General features: G+C 39.7%; 1 protein-coding gene across 1 annotated transcript in view; it reads right to left on the reverse strand.

The window, feature by feature from the left end:
* Nucleotides 1–27,257, reverse strand: part of Hephl1 (hephaestin like 1) — a 78,793-nt gene that overhangs the window by 50,801 nt on the left and 735 nt on the right. Inside the window, exon 2 of the mRNA XM_069989571.1 lies at nt 6,632–6,876. Coding sequence (XP_069845672.1) covers nt 6,632–6,876 — 245 coding nt within the window. The remainder of the gene's footprint in view (nt 1–6,631; nt 6,877–27,257) is intronic.

Genomic DNA, 27,257 nt, shown 5'->3' on the forward strand with positions numbered 1-27,257 from the left:
AAACTAAGAAAATTGAAATTACTCCTTGTATTTTATCTGACCACAATGGGATAAAACTGGAACTCAAGAACAGAAGAAATCACAAAACATACTCAACTCATAGAGACTGAAAAACAGTTGGTTAAATAATGAGTGGGTTATTGTAGAAATAAGAGGGATACCCAAAAGTTCTTTGGAGCTAATGGAAATGAAAATATACTTTAATAGAATCTTTAGACAAATGTTTAGTTATGAGCACCTATATATAAGGAGATCTCAAATTCATAATATAATGATGCACCTCCAGCTCCAAGAAAAACAAAAACAAGCCAAATCCAAAACTGGTAGACAGAAAGAAGTAATACAGAATAGTACAAAAGCTAGGCACCAGTGGTTCATGCCTGTAATTTTAGCTACTCTGGATAAGATATAAAGGATCATGTTTAATCAGCTGGGGCAAAAAAAAATTTGTCAAACTATTTCCAAAATGATGACCAAATGTGGGGCTGCTGGTATGGCTCCAGTGGTAGAGACCTAAAATAATGATGATAATGATGACTGGTAATGGTAATGGGACATGAATGTAAAAGGGAGGCCATCTGGGAGCGGACTGGTGGGATCACTGCAGGGAAAGGAAGGGAAGCTGATAGGAATGAAGGATCTTACACACACACACACACACACACACACACACACACACACACACACAGAGCATACTGAAACTCAAAACTGCCATTTGAGACAGGTGCTAGTGACTCACTCCTACAGTCCTAGTTACTCAGGAAACTTAAATCTGAGGATTGAGGTTTGAAGCTAGCCAGACAAAAAATATTTGAGACTCTAATAATCAATTAGCCACTAGGAAAAAAAAGTCCAAAAGTAGAGCTTTGACTCAAATGGTAGAGCTCCAGCCTTGATCAAAAAACTTAGGGACAGGCCCTAAATTTGAGACCCAGCACAGAAAAAATGGAACAAAAGGTGAACAAATACAACAGCGATACTCACTACATACTATGTTGAAAATGATGTAAACATCTTGTGTGTGTGTGTACAGAGGTGAAAAACTGGGAGAGAATGAGGGAAAGGAAACATTGTTCAAAAGAAATATACTCATTAACTGACTGACTGTAATCCCTCTGTATGTCACCTCTTCAATAGCAATAAAATATATTTTTAAATGAGATTTCCAAATTTGCAAAACAATTACATTTTATACATAATGCACACATATTTTTCCATATGCAGCAGCCAAATATTAAAATCTTTAAGAAGCTTTAAAATAAATAAATAAATATAAGCCCCAGGATTTGTGCACACATACACATGTGTGTGCGTGCACACACACACCTAAAAATTGAAAATTTCAGAGAAGATATGGGTATATGGTAAAGGGAGTGAATTGATATATTCAGATATGTTCTCCAACATGATATAATAAAATTGGATATCGCCTACAGAAAGAAATCTTGTTGTTGTTGTTATTGTTGTTGGTCATGGGATCTGAACTCTGGGCCTGGGCACTATCCCTCAGCACTTCAGCTCAAGGCTAGCGCTCTACCACTTAAGCCACAGCACCACTTCTGGCTTTTTCTGCTTATGTGGTGCTGAGGAATCAAACCCAGGACCTGGTGCATGCAAGGCAAACACTCTACCACTGAGCCACCCTCCCAGGCCCCAGAAAGAAATATTGAAAATCAATAAAATATTTGGAAATAAAAAAGTACATCTCTAAATAACCCTTGGGTCAAAGAAGAAATCACAAGGGAAATTGTTAAAATGTTTGGGGCTAAGTTAAAATGAACATAAACCATGTCAAAATTTATGATATACAGGTAAAATTTAGATCTTCAACTTACAATAGAAGTGAAAAGTCTTTCAATGATCTAAGCTTTTATATTAAGAGACTAGACAACAGGAGAACTCTAAATGCAAGGTAGCAAAATAGATAACGTAGCAGAGATGGGAGCAAAATGAATTTAGAATGTTAAAAATGTAAAATAGATGTAAACAAAAAGTCTGCTTCATAAAAATCAATAAAATTCAATAAATATTATCTGGACTGTGCCAGAAAATGAAAAAATGCACAAACTGCCAAAATCATAAAGAGAGGGCTTACCTAGCAAATGAAGATACAATTGCTTATAAGGGAATATTATAAACAAAGTAGTGTCAAAATATTAGACAAGACATAAAAGTGGTAAACCCCTAGACACATGTAATGTGTGTGTGTGTGTGTGTGTGTGTGCGTGCGCGCGCTTGTCCTAAGGCTTGAACTCAGTGCCTGAGTACAGATCCTAGGGTTTTTGCTCAAGACTAGAACTCTACCACTTGAGCCACAGCTTCACTTTTGGCTTTTTGGTGGCTAATTGGAGAAAAGAGTCTGATGGACTTTTCTACCTGGGCTAGCTCCATCCTCAGATCTCAGCCTCCTGAGTAGTTAGGACAACAATCATGAGCCACCCATGCCCAGAGACACATGTATTTTTAAAATGGCTATTTGAAAAAGTGCAGTGGAAAAATAAGTATATGAAGAAGGGAATGGATTTGTTCAGAGTATACTGATTTTGAACTGACCCAAAAAAAAGTGAAAAACTGTAATCTATGTCAAAAAAAAAACCTTATTTAGTAATTTAAAATTTCCCTGTAAAGAAAATAAGTTCTATCAATTATTAAAGAAGAAATAATGCTAATTGTTTATAAAAATATTTCAGAAAACAGAAGGATCAAGCTTAAAAAGGTAAAACCTACAAGGCAGGAGAAAATCTTTGTTAAGTAAATATCTGACAAGGACTAAAAAAAGAATATACCAGGAGTTTAAAAAATTAAATCCTGGTTGGGAAGGTGGCTCAGTGGTAGAGTGCTTGCCTTGCATGCATGAGGCCCTGGGTTCGATTCCTCAGCACCACATAAGCAAACAGAAAAAAGCCGGAAGTGGCACTGTGGCTCAAGTGGTGGAGCGCTAGCCTTGAGCTGAAGAGCCGAGGGACAGCACCCAGGCCCAGAGTTCAGGCCCCATGACCGGACCCCCCCCAAAAAAAAAACATAAAAAATTAAATCCTGTAAAAATCAATAACCCAATGAATAAATGAGCAAACGAGTTAAATAGAAACTTCTCAGAAGAAGTAGTACAAATGGCCAATAAATGAAGAAATGTTCAATATCCCCGGCCATAAAAGAAATGCAAATCAAAACAACACAAGATTCCCTCTCACGCCAGTCAGAATGGGCCATCACCAAGAATATGAACAACAAATGTTGGCAAGGATACTGGGGGAAAGGAACTCTCATATACTTCTGGTGGAAATGTAAATTAATGTACTGACTCTGAAAGTCAGTGTGGAGGTTTCTCAAAAGTTAAAAATAGCTGGGCACTGGTGGCTCATGCCTGTAATCCTAGCTACTCAGAGGCTGAGATTTAAGGATCATGGTTTGAAGCCAGGCAAAAGTCTATGAGACTCTTATCTCCAATTAACCACCAAAAACTTTGGAAGTGGAGCTGTGGCTCAAGTGGTAGAGTGCTAGCCTTGAGCAAAAACCTCAGGACAGCTCGAGGATAAGTTAAGCCCTAAACTCAAGCCCCAGGATTAGCACACACACACACACACACACACACACACACACACACACACACACACACACACACACATACACACACACACACAGGAATGTAAATCAGGATACAAATGTGGTATCTGCACATATCTGTTCATTGCAGCATTGTTCACAATAGCCAAGCTATGGAAACAGCCCAAATGTCCTACAACCAATTAATATATCAAGAAAAATGGTACATATATGCAGTGGAATTTTATTCAGCTATCAAAAAGAATGCAATTATGTCATATGTAAGATGGATCTGGATAACTTCAAGCCAGACTCAGAGGATAAGAATTATGTGTTTTCTCTCATATCTAAGTATTATTAGACCAAAATATAAACATATGTAAACACATGCAGGATCATATGCATACATGTATGATCAAAATGACTGAAGTATGGTACACACAGAAGTAGAATTCCATGGTATACCACCTTTGAACAATTAGCAGGTAGTTTAATAAAAAAAACAATTAGGAAACTGAAGCATATCTTGAGTTAGAAGGGAGGGCTAATGGGAGATGGTGGATAAATAGAAAGAGGAAAAGTGTGTGAGTGCAGTAATAATATTCAATATAGATAACTGAAAATAGAATGAGGAAATGAGTGGGAAAGGAGAGGGAGGAAGAAGAATTATAGAAGCAGTGATCAAGATGCATTGCATACATAAATGGCATGTTAAATTGAAGCTTCCTTGTACAATTATTTAAAGATAATGATAATAATAAAAGAAAATAGAAGACATCCTAATTCATTCTATGGGACAATATGTCATATCTTTACCTTCCTCCTGAAGTGTAAATGATACTTTCAAAATAACTATATTTTTAAAAGCATAAAAAATAAAAATTTTAAATTTAATTTTATTGTAAGATGCTGTACAGAGGGGTTAGAGTTACATGAGTAAGGCGATGAGTACATTTCTTGTCAAGCATTGTTACCCCCTCTTTTGTTGTTCTCCCACTATCCCTTTCCTTCCCATCTTCCTCACTCCTCCCCCCTCCCCTGAATTTGTAAAGTTCATTTCCCATATACTGTCATGTGGGTATCATTGTTGCGGTGGGTCATCCTGTGTCCTTATTTCAGCATTTTGTTATTCCCCTTCCCCTCCCCAAATTAGACAAATGAATATACAAGATGCAGGGTGCCAAAATCAAGTACAATGACAGTAGAGGATATACATTAGGGGGAAGAACATACAAAGGAAACAAAAAATAACATATTACATTGAAAACAGCAACAACAAGGAAAGACCTCTTGTGTTCATATCTTGGGGTTCAATTCACTTAGCATCATCTTATATGGTCATATGTACATAGCTGTTGAGCTTTAAAAAAGCATAAAATTTTATCTCTTATAAACTTTCCAAAATTATCTTATTAGTGTAATCTTATAGTGGTATTTCCATACTATCTATATATAATATATAAAACATAATATATAATATATATAATATGTTGTGATTATACTCACTGCCTCTATTACTTTCTCCCAATACCCTTTTGGAACTTGCTTTAAAAAATCTTAAATAGGGCTGGGAAGGTGGCTCAGTGGTAGAGCGCTTGCCTTGCATGCATGAGGTCCTGGATTTGATTCCTCAGCACCATATAAGCAAAAAGAAAAAAGCCAGAAGTGGCGCTGTAGCTCAAGTGGTAGCCTTGAGCTGAAGAGCTGAGGGACAGTGCCCAGGCCCAGAGTTCAGGCCCCATGACCAGACCCCCACACACACAAAATTTAAATGCATATGTTGAATGAAAACTCTCTTGTACAACTATGTTAAAAATTTTTAAATAAAAATGTCTTAAACTTTTAAGTGGGTTTTGTCCTAGTCATACGTAGAGACAATATACTTCGATCATATTTCCTTCTACCCTCTTTTTTCCTCTTCCACCTACCTGTTCTTATCTCCAAAATAGACCCCTTTTTACAAACCTTCAAATTTGCCTAGCATACTATCTTATGGTCATTCTCAACAATTAAAAATGACAATGCCTGGGCTACCCTGTGGTGAAGGAAATGTGTCAAGAACAAAGGGCACCCCCCCCCAATTCAAGCTCATCCTCAGAGTTTTCTCCTCCGGTTGCTTACACAGACCTGGCAGGGGCAGCTACCAGTCAAGTTTGGGTGCCAGGGAACCTTCAATAACAGTAGCTCCTCCTTGATGCTAAGATGAGTTGCATCAGAGTTAATGGGACTGTGTCTGACACATTCCCCAGGTGCAGCCACCAAGCAGGTGTAGCATCATTCAACTCATTCCACCCAATCACAAGCAAGAATACAAGGGATGTTGCCAATTTGGACCTGAAGTGTTTCCCTAATAGTAAACAAACAGTTGTACCCAGAGTAGTACTGTTGAGAAGTTATAGAACCTTTGAAGATGGGGACCTTCAGGTCACGGAGGACGCGCTCTGGATGGGGCCAGTAGGCATCAGCTTCTTCCTGCTCTTTTGGCTTCCTAGTCACAAGAGGAGCTGTTTTGTTCTGCCATGTGCTCTCCACTGTGATGTTCTTCCTCACTACAGGCCTCAAAACAATGGGGTCCATAGATGACAGATTCCAAAACTGTGAGCCAAAGTACACCTTTTCCTTTATAATATAGTTGGTTTCTCTTGAATAATTGTTAGTATGGTGGCAGGCCAACTAAGTGCAAGGACTTTTACATGACTTTTTGCATTAGAGAGAAATCTAAAAAATGACCCCACTAAACCTTGTGAGAAAGACAAAGGTGCTTCGAGAAGGGGAAGAGCCACAGGCTGGTGGCAGGAGCAAGGTGTTTAGTCAATGCACTTCCATGGCACCATGGAGTGGCACAAAAGGAAAGCACTGTGCTCTGGGAATGGCATGGTGGGCACATGCCAAGGGATCCCAGCCCCGTCTCTGTAACAACACAAAGAAGAGCAAGAACAGAGAAAGTGGGAAAGAAGAAGGAAGAGAAAGAAGAGACAGACTAGGAGAGCCAAGGCAGGAAAACAAATGAATATGTGTAACGGTGGTGTTTTAGGACCCCTTAAGTGGAACTGACCTACAACCCTCACAACAGAGAATTGGTATTTACCTTCCGAATCCTTGTTGTAGAAAACACCATGTGGATGCAAGGAGTAAGGCCGGGAAGCAAAGTTCTTTAAATGAATGACAATCACATCACCCACTTCAGCCCGCAGGATTGGGCCCAGGAATCCAAGCCAAGGGGGTTTGGGGATCTCTGTAGAATAGGTCCCATCGGTGAAGTGTCTGTAAACAGCCTTTTTATAGATGCCACCTATCCGGTTGGGCCCTCTTTCGAGAAATAATGTTGCAAGTCTAAAAGTAAAAAGGAAAGTATTTTATCACTGAGATTACAAGAGAAACTCTAATAGCTTACTTGAAATGTATACTTGCATTATAATTTCTCATTTGGTATTCACCATGACATGTAATCTCTGTAGTGCCAGTAACAATATATATGTCCTGCAGGTCCTGGGGCTTGAACTCAGGGCCTGGGCTTTGTCCTTGAGCTTCTGGGGTAACACTTTTTTTTCTTTTTGGTAGCACCCTATCATTTGAGGCACAGTTCCACCTTCAGCTTTTTGGTAGTTCATTCGAGATGAACTTTTCTATCCAGGCTGGCTTCGAACTTCAATCCTTAGATCTCAGCCTCTTGACTAGGATTATAGGCAGGAACCACCAGTGCCCGGGCTCATTTTGGGCTTTTGACAAACTACAAAGAACAATAACATCCACAGCCCCCACAAAAACAAAAGCAAAAGATTCTGAAGTCACAGTCTTGGTTTTCCCTTTCTTCTTCAACTTGGTCCACTCTCCGATGCACCTGTGGCTCCTTCCCTAGAAGCCCCTGCCCCGCCCAGGTAACTGGAGCACAGTGGGAGGAACCACGTGGCAGTCTCCTTTGGGTTGGACCTTACACACTTTCCTTCTTTTTTCATGGAATCCACTCTTAATATGCACTTGCTACCAGAACCTTGCTAGGTGCTGTGTAAAAGACGCAAAAAGAGCTTTAATCTAATCATGGAAAAGTAAGCCATATGTGCTTGACAGTTGAGGGATACAGGCTCAACTTTTCTAGAATTGTAGTTGTTCAAAAAAGGAAAATGTGGCTGTGAACAGGTGTAAGAAAACACCCCATGACAAAAACAGGAATTAAGAAGCAGGCTTGTAGAAGAAAAGTAGTGCTGGGGTGCTGGAGGGCAGAGGCAGCCCAGAAAAGCCACTTCCTTATATACCACCCGTCCCAATCATACACCACCTGTCCCGATCATTCTTTGGGGGCAGTAGCCTGAAACTGCTCAAACTTGCAAAACTAGTTACAGTGCTAAAAGTTCCTGCTGACCCCTGGCCATATAAACTCTGCTACAACCAGACTCTGTGGGACCTCTCTGATCCTGACCAGGGAGTTCTCCCGGGAGTGTACCCCAATAAACTTTTCTTTCTTCACCTTTACCTCCTCCTGTGTGTTCTTTCCTCACCTAAAATCTTACAAGGAGGACAGTAGACAAGGACAAAGAGTGAAGGGGAAGACATGCAGTTAGCAGGGTGGGGAGGAGGGCATGGACTGGACACTGGTTTGAGAAGTAGAAAGGTGGTATGCAAAAATGCCTGGACTAGACGGATAATGACAATTGTAATTCCAGGTTGAAGAATTTAGAATTTCTATTGGAAGCACTGAAGTGTCATTGGGGCTGAACATCAGTGGTTCACACCTGGAATCCTAGCTACTGTGAATGATGGTTCAAAGCCAACCCAGTAGATAAATCCAAGAGACTCTTATCTCCAATTAGCCAGCAAGAAATCAGGAGTAAAAGTGTGGCTCAAGTGGTCAAGAGCCAGAAAAGCCAAGCAACAGTGCAAGGCCCTGATTTCAAGCCTCAGTACTAGCACAGGAAAAGAAAAGAACAGAAAAAGGGTAGGAAAGGAAAGGGGGGAAAAGGAAAGGAAAGGACAGGACTCACTAGGACTTTTCATAAAATGGGTGAATGATAATTGGTGTTTAAGGACCTTTCTTATGGCAGTGGTGTGCGAATTTTAGAGTCAGATAAAGGGAAAAGGCAAAGATGAGAGGCAAAAAGGGGAGAAGATTGCAGCCAAAGGAAAAGGAAAAGCAGGATTCTGGGATTGAAGTGAGCGGGTGCACTCTGGCCCTCAGGGCCAAAGGGAAGACGTGGTGTGTGGAAACAGAATTTGGAAGACTGCGGAAAAAAAGCTGCACTTTATCATACCAGCTTTTGGGAAAGTGAAGCCTGCTTCTGTACTCAGAGCCTGTGCTTAGTGCAGGGCTCCAACCAACACCTACTGAGCAAAAATGGAATGACTACTGTGAAAGCCGCTATTTGGTGTAGCTGTAAATTCCCAGGGAGTGAGCAGCAGAGGCCCAGTCTGGAACAATGCTGCGAATGCACACACCTTCTACAGTCATTCTACACATGCTATTCTTGTCAAGCCCTGTACTCAGTGCTAAGAACTCATAAAGGGAATTTAATTTGGAAAAGAGAATTGTGAGAATGCAGATGATGTTCTGGGACATCTAATCTGGAGTGTAGGACAGATCAGGAAAGGCTGCCTCATGCAATCGATGCTTCCATGTGCTTCCAAAGAGCAAAGAGGAGTTATCCAAGGAAGAAAGAAGGACATACCAATGTGGTGACCATTCTGGCAATGCAGCACTCATGTTCCATTTGGTCTAAGTGCACCCTTCCCCATTCTCATCCTGTAGGCTTTGGTTGGAGTTTCAGCTCCCGATCTGGTGACTCAGCCTAACCTATGAGCATATAATCTCCTATAACACAGATGCTGTCAAGGGAGGACGCATGGTCCAGATCAACTCGCTGATAGCATTCACCCCCTACTCTAGACCATTGTGATTAGATCCAGGACAGCCACGGAGTAACTCAAGGGTTAGATCTGAGGGCATCTGGAGGCCTGTGAAGAATGTCATAGTGCACTTACCCAGGTCTGCCTGAGAGCTGTCAGCTTCTCTGTTTGCTTGAAGCTTACTATCTACTTAACCTCTAATCAAACGCAGTTGCTTCTATCATCTTGAACATTCCTGTTCATTTTCCATTCCCATTTTGTTTTTGCTTTTTAGATAAAGCCTTGTTTTGTTACCCAGACTGGTCTCAAATTTACAATCTTGTGTCAGCCTCTCAAATGCTCAAATGACAAACATGCACCACTATACCTGGCCTTCCTTCCTCTCTTTCTCCTTCCTTCCTTCCTTCTTTCTTTCCTTCCTTCCTTCCTTCCTTTCTTCCTTCCTTCCTTCCTTCCTTCCTTCCTTCCTTCCTTCCTTCCTTCCTTCCTTCCATTCTAGTACTGGGACTTGAATTCAGGTCCTGAGCACTCTTAGCTTTTATCTCTCAAAGCTGGCACTCTACCACTTGAGACACAGCTCCACTTCTGGCTTTTTAAAAAAATCTTTCTTTTTCATGGTTTCCCTTATTTGTAATATCTAGTATATGTATGAGTCAAGTGGAAAAGGTCAGATAATGTGATGTCAGGAAAATGAACCCTTAGATGTGTATTTTAAGGTTTTTTCTTTCATGCATGTGTTTCTAACGCATTTATAAGATTATCTCTTTGTTGCTTTGTATGTCCCTCCCCCACAGTATAACCCCTGCTTTCACTATATTTGATGTCAGTATAACTTGTGGAGGAGAGGGGGAAAAACCAGTTGTTTAAGGATACAGGTGGACCTGTTGCAACAATGAGAAGTACAAGTTGTCATGTCCAAAACGAGCTTTACAACGTCGGTGTGGGGGGGGGGGGAAGGGGGGGAAGGAGAAGGATTGGGATTGGGGGGGAGGGGGGAGGCTGGGAAGGGATGTGAAGGGTAAACACAGGAGGAGGCTGCAATGCTTGGTAAGAAATGTACGCATTATCCTGCCCATGTAATTGTAACTCCTCTGTACAGTATGTTCACAAATAAAATTAAATTTAAAAAATCTTTCTTTTTTATTGTCAAGGTGATTTTCAGAGAGTTACAGTTGCATAAGTAAGGTAATAAGTACATTTCTTGTCAAACTTGTTACCCCTTCCCTCATTTTCCCTCCCCCCAACCCCACCCCAAGTTGTATAGGTCATTTCTAACATATTATCTTGTGAATATCACTGTTTCATTGGCTTTTGTGTGTGTGTGAAGATAAGAGTCTCAATGGCTTTCCTGCCCAGGCTGGCTTCAAAACTCAATTTTCCAATCTCAGACTCCTGAGTAGTTAGAATTCTCCTCATTTTTTATATGATCTATTCTATTTTATACTTTATTTACATTTAAGAACTCAATCATTCATCAAATTCATTTAAAATGAATTTGTGACCAGAAAGTGTTTTTTCCTTTTCTATGAAAGAATAGAAGAAGAAAGTAGCCTTTAAACCCTTTCTGTATATTTTTCTTTTCTTCCTGAAGTCTTTACAACAAAAACTAGTTCATTCTTTCCTAAAGGATCTGACAGTGATTTTGTCTGTTGCTTCCTTGTGACAGTACAAAGAATGGCTTTGTGCTCTTGCTTGAATTCAGGGATTTGTGCTCTTGCTTGATTTTTCCACTCCAGGCTGGCACTCTACCACTTACACCACACCTCCACTTCTGGCTTTCTTCTGGTTACTTGGATGTAAAAATGTATCAGATTTGTCTTCTCAGGCATGTTTAGAACTGCAATCTCATTCCCCAGAGGAGCTATGATTACATGTGTGAGTCACTGGCACCTGACAGTCTAGTGTCTTTAATTGAATGTGCTAGAATGAACAATTCAGTCAGTTCTGCTCTTTGCAGGTTCACAATGAATATGAGCATGGTTCTATGAGGACCAGTTGGATGTAGAAGTTCCTAAATGATTTGTTCTATGATATGGCAGCCTAAAGAGTTATGTGCTTATTCCAGTCTCCCAGGTTCCTCCAGAGTGCCTGGTACCAATTTTTGCCACCTCATCCCCCTCAGCATGGGTACAATCATCACATTTGACTTGGCTTTCTGAGTCAGAATCCTAGACTAATGGCCCTGATTCAGCCACCCTTGTCTGACACTGACAGGTGGGGGTGTAAATCTAGAGACTTCTTAACTCAACCTCACCACATTTCGGTTCTGCCCAAACACAGAATCAGGGATGGTTCTGTGCACCCTCTGGGGTAGATATAGCCCTTCAACCAAATGAACTCAATAGCTATTTGTGACTGTGTCCCTGCAATAGAGAAAGCTCTTAATAAAGATGCATGACTACTCTGGAAAGAAATTAGTATGGAATCTTGGCTCTGCAGTAGGCTTTGTTGATAAGAAAAAAACATAGTATGACTCACAAACCCTCCTAGTGGACCATGTGTGCACCCACCATAGGGTAAGCCTGTAGACTATCTGACTTTCAAGAACAGATTAGAGTCCATAGCATGTATTGTTCTGGCCTAAATGTTTAGGACACAAAAATCAACAAGATACAGTTCCTGAATATGTTTATGGGCAAGAAGAAGAGATTAATATTGGTATCTATACTGAAGAGAATGATGAGAGTCCTATGAACAGAACAAATGCTCTGGGAATTTAGCATTCAATAAAAGGCAACGGACACTCCATGTGGCAGGAATAGCTTGAGCAAGGTGCCCAGGTGAGAGGATTAGCAGTTAGAAATGAACAAAAAAAAGCTTTATATAGCCAGGAAACTTGATGAGAGTGAAACTGTAGAGAAATTTGGATGCTGGCTGAAGACATGTAGGTACAATGATATTTCAATTAAAAGTCTCTTCAATTAAAAGATTCTTGATCAAGGAAATTAGACCATATATGTGTTTAAGGAATACAATTTGGGTGGATTCTCTATCTTACTTCTTTTTATCATATCTACTTACATGATTTTTTCTATTTACTTTTGCTCATTGGATTAAGCCCTTCCTATGTTTATACATCTAGATACTGACTGAGTCATTACACCTGGCACCTGACCAAGACTTCATTTAATTTCATGTTTGATTTGGTGGTTTTTATTCCTTGTTATCTGAACTCAACTAAACCTCACATTCTCCATTACCCATGCAACATCAGCCATACCTAATTTTGATCTTTTTTAAAGCCAATTTGGTAAATCTCCTCATCGCCCTTATTCAACGTCATATTCTCAATTCCTGTCCTATCAAATCTAATCATTGCCCTAGCCTTTATTGCCACAGCAAGTCTGATATCCTCAGTATTAACAAATACATAATCTTCATTAAGATTGGGGAGAGCACCATAGATAACAAAGTCAAAGATATTTTAGGGGCCTCATCTTCATTTACTAGAAGAGACTGTCAAATGTTAAGTGTGCCCATGAGTCAGAAACAAGCCTCAGAACTGCCTACTGCACAGTCCTCGGCAGTCCCAGGTATGAAGGATGGCTTTGTCCACCTATCAGGCATCCCAGGACATGGAGGAGGTCACCATGTCAAGGAGCTAGGAGACCATCCTGCAATGGAACGAAAGATGAGAATCCTCCCAGATTCCAGAAGAATCACTTAGGCAGATGGAAACAAGAACACCTGAATGTAAGGTGGGAGAAGAATCCAGAGGATCAACCAAAATAGTAGAGGTCCTCTGAAGAAACCTGTCCCAGCTTCATTTCTGGCCTCATTTTCTTTCTCTTTGCCCCCATTTCTAGGTCTTCATCTTTTTTTTCTGTTCTTGAAACACATGCTTTTAGCATTCTAACACTTCCATACATTCTTTTTCTCATGTCTCAATATCTTTTTTATTCTCTACCTGCTAAGAACTCTTCTTCATCAGTTGAAACTCTCTCTTCTTTCCTTCTTGCTAAACCACATGCATACATGCTGCACATACATTTGAAACAGACTTTACAAGTTATGCTATAAGGTAAGATACATACATCTCTAGTTTGTGAGTTTATTGAACATAAATATTCTTCAAATATTTTTCTTCTCGCTAATGCCTAGCCTCGTTTCCTATTGCCTACTATCCTCATGCAAATTATCTCTGAAAGAGAGTTGGTGCTTAATGCTTTTGTAGTCTAAAACAAACAAAAGAATGAGTTTTTCTCCCAGACTGACAAGTTAAAGCTGGATAGTTTTGCAAACTTTATTGCAGTAAAACCTGTGTTGCTTTGCTTGAATATTATCTAGACCCATAGTAACAAACATGTTTTATTTTATGCCCTAAATCAGATCATCGGTAGTGATTGCTTAGTAAAGGCGTCAGGGTTGAGGTCAGTCAGATGGAAGAATGACATAATCCACACCAGATGTCTATACTAGCAATGGGGCTTGAGGCACACATGATGGTAGTTGCTCTTCATACTCTATGTGGATGGCCATGGTGCTCTTGGCAATATGGTGGTCAAGGTCTTTAGGTGTGGCCCTCTCTACAGCTGATATACCTCACTACTGGAAGAACACACACACTGGGCTATTTTTTCATGGTGGCAACAACTAAAAAATAATCTACTCACGTTCATTTACTAAGTCCCTCTTGTAACCAAACTACACAAGGCATTATCTAATGATAATGGATAATGGATCAGCACATCACTGATCATTATCCAATGGCTCCTGGCTCCAGGATACAGTTCATAGCCATCAGAAAAGAACCAGTGAATGATGATAGGAGTTTGCATATGATTTGGAATTTTCTTTTTCATTTTAAATTTAAAAATATATGTAAGTAGTTGTACAAACGAGGGACCACATAACAAAGCAGCTTATGAATACAATATATCTTGATCAGGGTTGCTCCCTTCAATATTCTCATCCCCCTTTGACCATCCCCATCTCTTACTTTTCTTAATTTTGTGGTTAAAAAAAGAGAAATGAACCAGTGGATATGTCTCAGAATGAAACACACAAAGAAGTCTCATAAGTCATCTTTGCTCATAAATCTACCTTTGCTAGTTATACCTTCCAAAAACTATTGGCTTCTTTCCAAGAACTTACTGACACGTAGAGTTTACAACCACCTTGATGTAAATCCTTTGTAATTTATAAACTAGGGCTTACAAGGTAGTGAAATTAAAAAGGAAAGCACTTACACAGAGCATAGCAAGATTTTAAAATCAAGCTAAAAGGCCATTCTTTCCTCTCTCTCTCTCTAACCAGCTCCCTCTTTCTTTTTTTTTAATCTAATTCATTTCTTTAATTCTTTTAGTAAAAATAAACAAAAACAAACAATTGCAGGCTTCCCCAAATTAACATTCTCTTCATAAAGAACCACATTTTTGGAATAATAATGTAACTTCACTGTCTTGATGGGAAGAGCTTTGACTGGCTTCTCAGTCATCATCTGATGGGATGCAATCCTTGTTGAAAGACGGGTCCACATGGCCTCTGCTGGTTCCTGCCCCACTCAGTTGCAGAGATCAAAGAGCTGTCATCAGATCCCTGACCTACCCAGTTGGTCTTGAGCCATCTGAACGAACCTAGGCATGAAATTGAACATTCAATTCTCATGACCAGCTCCCTCTTTCTAACCAACCAGATTCAGCTTGTTTTCAGGCCCCCTAATATGATCATGCATAAGGACAAACTCACTAGTGACAAATGTATTCTTGGTCTCAGAAGCTCAAAAACCTACAAGAATACTCAACTGAGCCAGATTAAGGTGTTAAATGGCTGGATCTTACCTCTGAGCTAGAAGCACCACAGGGAGGGGGCAGGAGGCAAGAAGTCAGCAAATTCACTAGAAATGACTGTGAAGGTTGAGAGAATTGTAACTTTAAGAATGTCTCCAGAGTGAGTACCGTATGAGAGGTTGGAGAGAAGGCTTTGGTTAAGTAATTGAGTTGGGGTGTGACACATGAGTAAGGAAAGCCCCGAGATCTAGTAAAGCAAGTGGTCACCAGAATCTATCCCAAGGGAATTAGTCCAGTGGACTCTAGGGTGAGCTCTTTTTGCAGCAGCCAAAGGGTAATTGAGAGCTGCTAACTGGCAGGTCATTCATCTTCTCTCTTCAACCCTCAGTGTCATTGTTAAGAATTGAACAGGTATTTTTGCAAATATCAATTGAATGAGCCCTGCACTATTTATCTGCCCAAGCACCAGATTTTTAACCTACCCAGGGCACTCAGATGTGGCAGCCCTGCCTAATGCTTGATCTGAAGTCAGTAGGGGAAGTTATCAGGTCAGCAGAGAACAACATGGGTTCAGATCCCTCATGGAAGAGCCAGGGTGTACTTGGCCAGCAAAAGATGTGCACCCCAAGAATCACCAGGCAAAATCTCCCAGAGTCAGCAAAGCTCTCCCATCTCCTAGCTTCCCGGTTCAACCACCAATCTGCATAAGGAGTTCAACATGATTGGAATACTACTTAAAATTGCAGAGAACAGTAGAGCAGTAAACATCTGAAAGACAGAAATGTTTTTCAATTGGTACATGATGTATATTTATGCTGTATCGGCACTAATAAAAAAGCTAACACTTGTAACCACTTGCATACCATCCAACATGCTTGCTTATAGATTTATAAGTACATTCTATCTACCACAAATAAGGTAAACCATTCAACCTTTGTTGGTTTTTTTTTTTTTTTGGTCTGGCTTACTTCACTTAATATAATTTTCCCCAAGACTTTTATTTCCTTACAAATGGTACCATATTCTTTTTAATGGATGACTAGAATTCCATTGTGTACATGCAAGAGGGGAGGCTGGGTCAAGGGGAGAGGGTTTGACTTATGAAAGGGAAAGAGAATGCAGTTAAGAGTTCATTGTATATACTACAAAATTAAAGTAAGGAAAGGAGTGGGTTAGGGGGGGTGAGAATGTTGAAGGGGTGACATTGATCAAGATGCACTGTATTCATAAACTGCTTTGTTAAATGGCACCTCCTTTGTACAACTACTTAATGATAATAAACAATTTAAGCTGGTCCATACAAACTTTTATCAGCTATTTTTTCAACATTCTATTAATATCAATTATTTTTACAGGGGCATTTAATTTTGATATATTCATTAACATACAATGTACCTTGATCAGATTTAGCCCTCTACTTGTGTGGTTTTGAACAATATTCATATCTGTAAATGCAGAGAAAACATCTGGGAGGTAGCCAGGGAAGCAAGAAAAAGAGCAGCTTTGAGAGGACTCATCTTCATTCTACTATGGAGGTATTTACTCTGAACCCATGGACTCACATAGTAACAATAAGCTCACATTTTATTTAGGCTCAGACTGTTTTACCACTGAGGCACTTACATACTCTTGCGTACATTTTAACCCCCTGAAGACAATGTTGGCATCACAAAGTACGTAGATGGAGTCAGCTCTCCTTCTCTGACAGGGGCAGGACCTCCAAGAATCACCACTCAGCCTCTGGTTTGCTAAGACCCCATTCAGACACTGGCACTAAGTTCCAGGGTACATTGTGCACATTCAAGGTGCTTTTGGTTGAGCCAAAAGTGATAAGGAGGATAAAAGGTTTAGAATGCTGATCCTGGGGTATAATAGTCGAAGCTGTTGCATTCACCAGCCTCACTGTGGCTTTACGTAAACATATATATCTAAATGTAAGCAGAAGTCACTCAGTGTCACTTCTCCATATATAGTTGGCAGTGACTGTTTGGCCATTTGCTATTGCCTTTTATTCATAACAGAAAGGAAGATGTGATGGCTGAAGCTTCAGAAGCCACTCTGAAATAATGAAGAAGAGGATCACATCATAGGAGTAGTAAAGCTGAACACCAAAAGGAGCCTAGAACCCTGATGACTGTCAACCTTTAGATCTCTCTTGTGTTTTTTTAATTGAGAAGAACACAATCTATTAATTTGTTTCATTTATACGAAAATCACCCTGTATGTCTAAAGAATTGCTAAATAGTTTTTTGTAAATACAATAAACTCCCTAAAATTGAAGAAAAGTAGTTAAGTAGATATGAAAATAGGCAAATTAGTTTGCACAGAGATTTAAACCACTCAATTTGAAGTGGAGGATGAGATAGATCTATACACTAAAGCCTAAGGTAACATTTAATCTAATTTAATTTAATTGGGGAAAACAAATCACTTAATGTTGGAAAGTTTCAATCAGTGCTTTGGACAGTGAAATGAAGATTTCTATTAAATTATGTAGAGCGGATATCAGTGAAAACAGTCATTTTACTACAAAAAGTGTTAGTATACATTTGTTTATGAAAGTAGTTCATGACAGATGACCCACCCCCAGGAGGCATATCCATACATGAACTTGATTCAGGAATACCGAGCCACTGTTTTGCTAAAAGCCTTACTGAAATTAGATCTCTTTTGTGTAAGAAAAATTAACACATTTAAACTATTTTATAGTCTCCTGCTAATAATCAGGTGACTATAACTTCTGACTGAACAGGCTGATCAAAAGGACAAGGAAGAAGCAGAGAAAGATACAAGTCTTCCGCAAGCTGCCTAATTAGCACCAGCCAGAGTAGGCAGAGCTACCTGGCTTTAGAGCTGACACTGGGTCACTAAGTGAGGTAGAAGCAGAGCAAGGATTTGATTCCATTGCTGGTACTCGTGACCCCTGATGAGTAAAAGATATAATGAAATTACTCATAGTTCACTGCAGCCAGCTCTGAAAGAAGTCCCTACACTTCTCTACCTTACTATCCCAGCAGACATACACATAACATGTACATGTGCACACACACACCCATATATGCATACTGAAACTTCCACATTCATACTCATACTCTCATGTACATTCTGCTGTTTTTAATCTGGCCTAATTCCTGCCAGAAACTTCTCTATCCTGCTAGAATCCCAGAGGTTTAGGACCCTCACAGAAGTGCCAAGGAGGATGTGTACTGGGAATCACAGGGCAGGACCTCATTACTCTCCCTATCATCAATACCCAAAATGTTCCTATCACTTTTCTGGAAAGCCATGCAAACAATTTAAAAAGAGACAACATGGAACATTGGAGGAACAGAAAATGTTCACTGGTTTCCCACAGCATTTGTATCTATCTATCTATCTATCTATCTATTTAATATATATTTATATATATATATATATATGTTGCAATGTTTCCCACAACATTTGTGTGTGTATATATATATATATATATATATGTATATATGCTGCATATTTTAGCACTGAATTACATGTTGACTTGTTTTGCACATTGCTGGGCATTCATCAGTCTTATTTACTAAACTGACACTAGTTGACCCCAAAAGGGATTAGCAATCCTGAGCAAAAAAAAAAATGTAATGCTGGCTTCAAACTTTACTACAGATCTATTATATTGAAAACAGCTTGTAATATGCACAAAAACAGGCCTGAGGACCAATGTAACAGAATATATGACCCAGAAATAAGCCCACTGACCTACAGCTATCTAATATTTTATAAGGAAGCTAAAAAACATAAGATAAAAGAAAGACATCTTCCACAAATGTGTTGGAGAAACTAGATATCCACATGTAGAAAACTGAAACTGATCCTATTGTCATCCTGTATTTATCAATTCAAACATGGATCAAAGACTTCAATGTAAGACCTGAAAACATAAATCTACTATAGGAAGGAGAAGGAGAAAGGTTAAAACTTTTCAGCACAGGCAAGAACTTTCTGAATAAAGTTCCAGGGTTCAGCAAATAAAGAAATAATAGACAAATGAGATTGCCTCAAACTAAAAAGTTTCTACATAACTAAGGATACAGTCAACAAGCTAAAGAGACAGCCTACATAATGACAGAAGATACTTGCCAGCTCATCAGACAATGGCATAGTATCCAGAAAGAGCTCAAAAGACTAAACCTCAAATAATTAACAACCCAATTAATAAATGGGCAAATATGATAAATAGAGATTTCTTGGAAAAAGAAATAAAAGTGTCCAATGGATACATAATAAAAAATTCTCAGCATCTCTGACCATAAAGGAAATGCAAATCAAATAATATTGTGTTTCTATCTCACTCCAGTTAGAATGGTCATCCTCAAGAGTACAAACAACAGATGCTGATGCAGACATGGGGGAAAAGGAACCACAATCCACTGCTGGTGGGATATAAGGTAGTATAGCTTCTATAGGAAGCAGTTTAGAGATTCCTCAAAAATCTACATAGAACTACCCTAAGATCTGTCTATATCACTCTTGGGCATTAATCCAAAAGATTACAAATCAGAATATAGTAAAGCTACTTGTACAACTGTTTGTAAGGAACAAAGTAATCATAACCCCCATAAGAACATCCCAGCCTACACTGCAATATTTTCATTCAATGTGGAGAGGTGTCTGTGTCCTGTGGTGAAGAAATCTGTTTGAATTGGGAGGTTTCACATTAACAACTGCCTTAAAGACAGGGAAGAAATTTAGACTCTCACATGCTGAAGCCAAAAGGCTATACTGTAAGAAATGCTTAAAAGTTGCTTTAAAGTTGTTTTTTTGCCAGGCACTGGTGACTCACACCTGTAACTTTAGCAATTCAGGAGGCTGAAATATGAGAATAGAGATTCAAAGCCATGGGGACAGAAAAGTCTGTGAGACTCTTATCTCCAATGAATCACCAAATAGCCAGAAGTGAAGCTGTGGCTCAAGTGGTAGCATGCTATCCATGAACAAAAAAAGCTCAGGGACAGCACCCAGGCTCTGAACTCAAGCCTAGGACCCTCACCAAAATAAATAAAAAAGCTGCCCTTTACTGAGAAACCTTGACTCCTTATTTGGTCCCATAAAACTCGATAAAGGGTAGGCATTCCCGATTCCTCTGTTTTATATCCATATCTCTTTTCCTGAGCCATTCTCTTCCACAGTCACTTAGCCACCAGCTTGGAAGCCAAGAAGCAGCAGGCTACCTGCTAGGAGACAATGACTCTTAGTCTAACAAGATCCCATCCAAGCCATCCTGAGACAATAGAGCATCAGACTACTTCACACTATCTCTGACCATCTCTGAACACACCTATGATTTGATATTGTTTTAGTTATGAATACTTTCTCAGTTCCCACCCTAATTCTCCCTACATAACATAAGGCAACTGTTGTTACCCTTAAAGACAGCCAAAGATGGCTGAAGATGCTCTGAAGTGCTGTGTTCTCATGGCTGCTTCATAATTAATCTTTCTCTACCCTTCACCATACCTCTTAATTTAGCACACACGGGTGAGTAGCATAACCTGACATGGGGAACTCTGGAGTTTCAATAACATGGTAAGAGTATCTTCCAAAAGCAGGTGAGATTAACCATAGTCAGGAAGAGTCTGCTGTAAGATGGAGACTTCCTGGTCAGACTCAGAGGAGCTAATTGTTTATTGGGTGTGTGTACCTACCTCACCAGTACCTCAGTCTTTAAGCTGGGTATTTTACTAGGATTTTTCCTCAGCATTCAGCCTGGATCAATTATTGAGCATCTACTGTGTATGGAATATGAAACAAGAAACTAGAACCAAGATATTTAAATCTCAATCCTTACTGTTTAACAATCTGGTTGAGAGATCAAATCATATGCATTGAAGAATAAATACTAGGACAAGGCTTCATATGTTAGGTGGTAATTATGCAGCTTAGAGCCTGAATGTCTGGTAGCATGATAAAGATGAGCTGCAAAGTAATGTCAGCAGAAGGTGTTGTTTGAGCAGACATGTATAAGGACACAGAACATTGTCTGAGCTTGAGAAGGAACTATTTTTTCACAGAGAAAATAGTGTCTGATTGGACAAATGCCACTTGGCCAAAAGGATAGAAATAGCACATTGGAATCAGAGCTACACCTTCCTTAGTTAGTTGGGTATTAATTGCTTCTGTAAAATTCTTTCATCCTGATCTCCCTAGACCCAAATAGATTTTTGATCCTTCATTTTTGGACTTCATTTCCATAGAAGCCACTAGAAATTTATGCAATTTATGTTAAAAATGCTTCCATCTAGTGAAGGAGAGGAAGAATTGGCTTGAATCTCAACTTTCCCATTTGGGAAAGTGATTTAACCTCCCGGAACTCCAGACTTCTGAGTTGTAAGCCAATGATCATGATAGAGCCATCATGAGAATTACATGAGTTCAAAACCCCATGCACAGTCCCTGGCATATAGAACTCCATCAGTGGCACTTACGAGGATTTCTGGTGAAGCTCTCTTAGTTAAAAGAAGAAAGCGACTGCTCAAGGTCTCTTTTCAACAAAGCTTCTGATGCTCAAAATCCGCTGACATTAGAAAGCGACTATTTTTAATGAACATGGAGGCTGAAGCCGGAGTAATGCAGCCACAGGCCTAGGAATGCTAGGAGCCATTGGAAACTCTAAGGGCTCTCTTAGTGTCTTCAATGAGTATGGCCCTGCCAATATCTTGTGGCCTCCAAAACTAGGGACAAGCAAACTGCTATTGTTTAAAGCCATCTACTTTGTTGTCATTTGTTACAGCAGCCATAGGAAACTAATATGCCCGAGAGGCAAGTATCATGATCACTATTTTCCCAATAAGAAAATAGAAGCACAGAGAACTTCAATTACATGACTAATAAGTAGATCAAGAATTCCAAATTTGTTGATTGTGCCAGAGCCTCCTGCTTCACCAGCAAGCTGGACTGCTTGATACTTCTGTTGGACCATCGCTAGCTACACTTAGCTGAGACCACCTCCTTACGCTTTCTGGGTCCTTGGCCAGGTAGAGGAGATCAGTCATCCCCTCCACATGACATGGTAAGCTTTCAGAACCTTGCTTGAAGCACAGCAGGCACTCAGGGACACTAAACTATTATATTGTCTGTCCGTGCTCCAGATCCTACCCACTGGGCCTTGGGGCCTTTCTTCATGGAGTGGGAAAAGAAAAGGACTGTGAAAAAGCAAAGGAAAACAGGAAGAAGAGGGAGTAAGGACTGTCAGCTGCCTTGCCATATTCATGCTCTTCTTTCTTAGTTACAAAATTGAATCTCATTTTTGTTAGGATCATATTCTGAAAATAGGCTGTATTTTAGAATCTCCCTTACATCTATGGCTATTAAAAGAGATGTGGGCTGAGTAAAGTTGGGGGAAGTTTCCATGAGAGGTCTTTTTTTTTTTTTTGGTCGGTTGTGGGGGCTGAACTCTGGTCCTGGGCGCTGTCCCTCAGCTCTTCAGCTCAAGGCTAGCGCTCTACCACTTGAGCCACAGTGCCACTTCCAGCTTTTTTCTGCTTATGTGGTGCTGAGGAATTGAACCCAGGACCTCATGCATGCAAGGCAAGCACTCTACCACTGAGCCAACTTTCCAGCCCCTCCATGAGAGGTCTTTACAGGACTGATGCACCTGGAACTATGCTCTTTCAACCTTTTCCCTTCTACTCTTCTTTTATGGAATACAAAGATAATGGCTGGAGCTTCAAAAGCCACTTTGTGATGAAAACCATGACTGGGTCAGAAATACAGGAAAGCTCCTAAGTCTCTATCATAACAACTCTCCACCAGCCTAGCCCAGGAACCTCTGGATTTCTTTTCAACCAAATACAAAATCTTAACTTTTTCTGCTGTTGTTGTATCTTAATCACTTCTTGCAACTCAAGGCACCACTTACTGATACAAGATATAACAGCAGTTTCAAGAGATCCATGTGGCAACCGGGTCACATACATTTTTAATACTGGTAAGACCAAGTTGAGATTTGAATGTCATCATTTGTCTAAGACAATTACTAATGAAATTATATCTTTCTCTTAATTTCAAAGGGAAATATTTTTATAAAAGCTTCTTTCACCCAATTACTTCCCCTCACTTGGCTTTTCTTTTAAAGGAACGTATGGGTCCCTTTCTTATATCCACTGTAGCATCTCCTTCCCATTAACTAGACTGATGCAGAGATATGGTTAGGTAGACCCACTCTCACAGGTCCTACAGACTTGGAGTTCTGTCAGTGGTCATTCCCACTCATGTCCAAAGGTAGTTCTGATCATAAGGGAGCCTATAGAGGGAGAGAGAGAGAGAGAGAGAGAGAGAGAGAGAGAGAGAGAGAGAGAGAGAGAGAGAGAGAGAGAGAGAGAGAGAGAGAGAGAGACCTACATTTACTGAAAAGAAGCCTGCCTGTGTGGCTTTAACTAAAGTGACCCCACTCAGGTCCCATTAAAGATCAGGCTTTGCCACTGAAGTGGCCACACCTTAATTAAGTACTTTATGAGCCTGAGCTAGACTGGCATGAATGGATCAAAATGCTGACACCATCCTCGGGCAAATCAAAGAAGCCTGGTATCCCCAATTAAGCCAGTGAAGAGAAGGAAGAGGAGGGGAAAGGAGGAAGAGGAGGAAGAGGAGTATTTTAGCTGGAGAAACAATTTCTAAATAGAATGTAACTCTGAAATAAAAAATATTCCAAGAAAATAGTGGTGAGTACAGTCTGAGTTATAGTTTCGAATACTAAGACCAAAGAAAGATACCAAGTTGGAAAGTCAGATTGTACCATCTGGTTGCTAGAGTCTTGATCAAATGGTTTCAGTTATTTCTCATCTCATCTCTGTCATCAGGATTTACTAGGGTCTTTGTTTGCCAAATTTTAGTTTGGCATTCACCTTCTTGTTCTTCTAGTTTATGCCATTCCTCTTCTTCAAAAATAAAGCAACCAGAACAATTAATGAAGTGGCTTATTTTTGCTTTGATAATTCTGAATGCCTGCCTGTTGTTCCATGGTCTGTGGGATAGTTCACTAATAAGAGTCTATGTGTATGGGGGAGGGGGTCAAGTACATCTGGGCCCCTCAACTGCCATTATGGTGCTACTACCCAAGCTGTAAAGGTGGAAGGTGGCTGGTATTCTTCAAACAACTAGGGAGTAATAAAGACAGAAGAAAATTATTACACCAAGTTCACGAAGAGACCTCAATCTAGAAGGGAAATGACAAGAACAAGTCAGAGTTATGTAGAAAATTCTAAGCACAAAGTGGAGCTAGTTCTTAAAGAATAGAATGAAGAGTATGGTTAAAGTTAAAAACTGCTGTCTCCCCACTATTATTCCTAGGCTCTCTCTAGCTTCAATCCCTAATATTGGACATATGCAAACCATTTCTCTTTTTGTATTCCCCATTTATAAAATATTTCTAGATTTTTTAAAGAAATCAGGTAAGGTTGTTTTTTAATTTGGTTTCAAATATTGTATTGATGTTTTGAAACTATACTTCTCATGACTTTAGGGATTATAACTCTGTTGACTTAAGGAAATTAAGAAGAGTGATATTCAGAGAGAGAATGGGGACATGCGCAATATCACAAAGCATGTAGAGGTAGACTAAGAGCTAGAAGCCAAGTCTCTGGATTCCTGTTTCAAGATCTTTCCACTCAGAGTGAAATACAAAGCACCTGGCAATCATCAGAATACAGTAATTCATCTTGCAGGAAGCTGAGGCATGACTAAACAATTGTGAATGGCTCCTTCCTGCTTCTAGGGAAATGGCACAACGCAGAATATACATATCTAGCTCTATATCTGTCTCTCCATAATGGCATCTCCTTGTGTACCTGTGACAGATATTCTGTAGCCTAAAAGCAAGGCCAGCAGCCTATCATAGCCATACCTACCCAAATATCAAAGGGTTTACCACAACCTAGCACAGCCACTAGAATTTTCCAATATGCAATGTAAGCTTACCTGAGCTTCCCTTTCAAGGGGCATCAGCCAGTCCTACAGAAGCACCCTACAACAGAGGGAAATAGCTAGGAGTCTGAAATTCTAGGTGTGACATCTTATCGTGCCGTCAAGACCAAGGGATCCACTCATAGAGAACCATTTCATCTAAGTTTATGCCAAAGAAACTGCATCATGCTAACTGCCTTGATCAATATAAGAATTTCCCAACATTATATTACACTTCCTTTGAAGCACTCACTCTCTTCTAGATAAAATTATCAAGAGGAGTGGCTCATGCCTGTAATCCTAGCTACTCAGGAGGCTGAAATCTGAGGATCATAGTTCAAAGCCAGCCTGGGCAGGAAAGTCCATGAGACTCTTATCTCCAATTAATTACCAGAAAACCAGAAGTGGTGCTGTGGCTCAAGTGATATTGTTCAACTTGAGCTGAAGAGCTCAAGGACAGCTCCCAGGGATAGAGTTCAAGCCCCACAACTGATCAAAAACAAAAAAATATCAAGAGGAAGCTCTTCACTTCTAGTTTTCTGAAAACACTGTTTGAGTATGTAAGGTATATTGGGGTATCTTGGGAAAGATGGAGGAGAATGACAAAAGGTGTAATGCTGCTGGAGATACATCGTACTCACAAACTGACATGTTGAATTGAAACTCCTTTGTACATCTACGTATATAAATGTAGAAGTACATGTCTAATATCTAACATATATCTAATATATTATACAGCTAATATAAATATACATATGTATATGTGTATGATATGTATCATAATATATTATTAGATATATATTTGTCATATATAATATGTATATATGTACACTTATATATGTATATATATGATTAGACCTACATTGCCAATTTGGTCACAAATTATTAGTGATTATTTTTCAGCATCTCTCAGAAGTTTGGCAAGTAAGACTAAATGTACCTTTGATAAGAATTACAGCATTCTAGAAAGTTCTTTTGAAATTCCTGGCTTTCTCCAAAGTTTAATTTAGTAGGAAAAGATCATCTTCGTCAAGAAGTAAGTTGTGTATCAAGGAAGAATGAGGCATTCTGGCTCAGAGACAGGTTTTTTTTTTATTTATGCAGTAAAGGTAGGCAACTCTTTAACCAGCCTTTGTTCCTGGTTTGTAAAATGGAAGCAGTAGCATCTGTAGACAGTAGTGAATTGCAAGTCCCCTATGGAATGTCTGGGTCAGAACAAATGCCTACATACTGATATGCTAATATAGATATTGCGGAGGGGGGGAGGAATTGAATTTCTCTGGGTTTTACTCAACTGTGTAGAAAGGCAACTCAATATCAATTTTGACTATATTCAATGTGCTCCATGTACACATCTTGAACATTTGAACATCTCATAGTTGCTCACACTAACCACTTCCTAGTAACCCTCTCCAAGAGAATAGTGATACCCAGTAACATTAGGATATTGTTAACTAATATCCATTTGCCACATTAAAACCAGCACCATCCGCTGTCCAGCAGAGGGAAAATTAAAAGAAATTCAGGGTTTTCTTTAGCAAAATCCTATAGACAATAAATTCCTCAGTATAAAGCCTCAGGAAAGGTTTTCCTTGGAAGGCTGGTTAGTAGAAACACCATGGTTCTTTACTTAATAACACTTGTCTATGCTACCTCTGTTGCTAGAAATGAAGCTGTGTCACCAAACAAACTAGCTCTTAGGTCTCTCCTCCAGGAGGAGCTGGTTCTTCAAGACCTATTGGCAGACCCTGTGCAGTAGCTCAGGAGTGCCTGAGTTTTACGAATGAGCCTCGTCTTTTAGGAAATAGAATGTGGATGCTGAATGCGATGGGCCTGTCTATCAAGAAAGAATCATGCATTCATTGACTCAACACTGGTTGCTAAATCAACTCAGAAGAGATCCTGAGAACTACCAAGGTAAAATCCAAATGACAGCTTCTAGAGCTAGAGGTGAGCTAGATCTAGAGGTGAGTTGAGAGGAATACCCTAAAATATTTAAGACCCTGGCCCCAGGCTGGGGGAAAGAAGCAAGGACCATTTTCTGAAAAACAATGAAAATTCAACAGCATCTGATACTCTAGTACCACTTCACCCAACTATGCCATGGGCTGTGAGCAGAACATTTCCCTAGGAATGAATGAATGAAGACTAGAATAAGCTCTCTACCACAGAAAGAGCCATTTGTAAATAGACTTGAGAAACTCTTTAAATACA

Source organism: Dipodomys merriami, unplaced genomic scaffold, assembly GCF_024711535.1.
Source record: "Dipodomys merriami isolate MVZ:Mamm:240054 unplaced genomic scaffold, mDipMer1.0.p SCAF_38, whole genome shotgun sequence".
Taxonomy (NCBI): Eukaryota; Metazoa; Chordata; class Mammalia; order Rodentia; family Heteromyidae; genus Dipodomys; species Dipodomys merriami.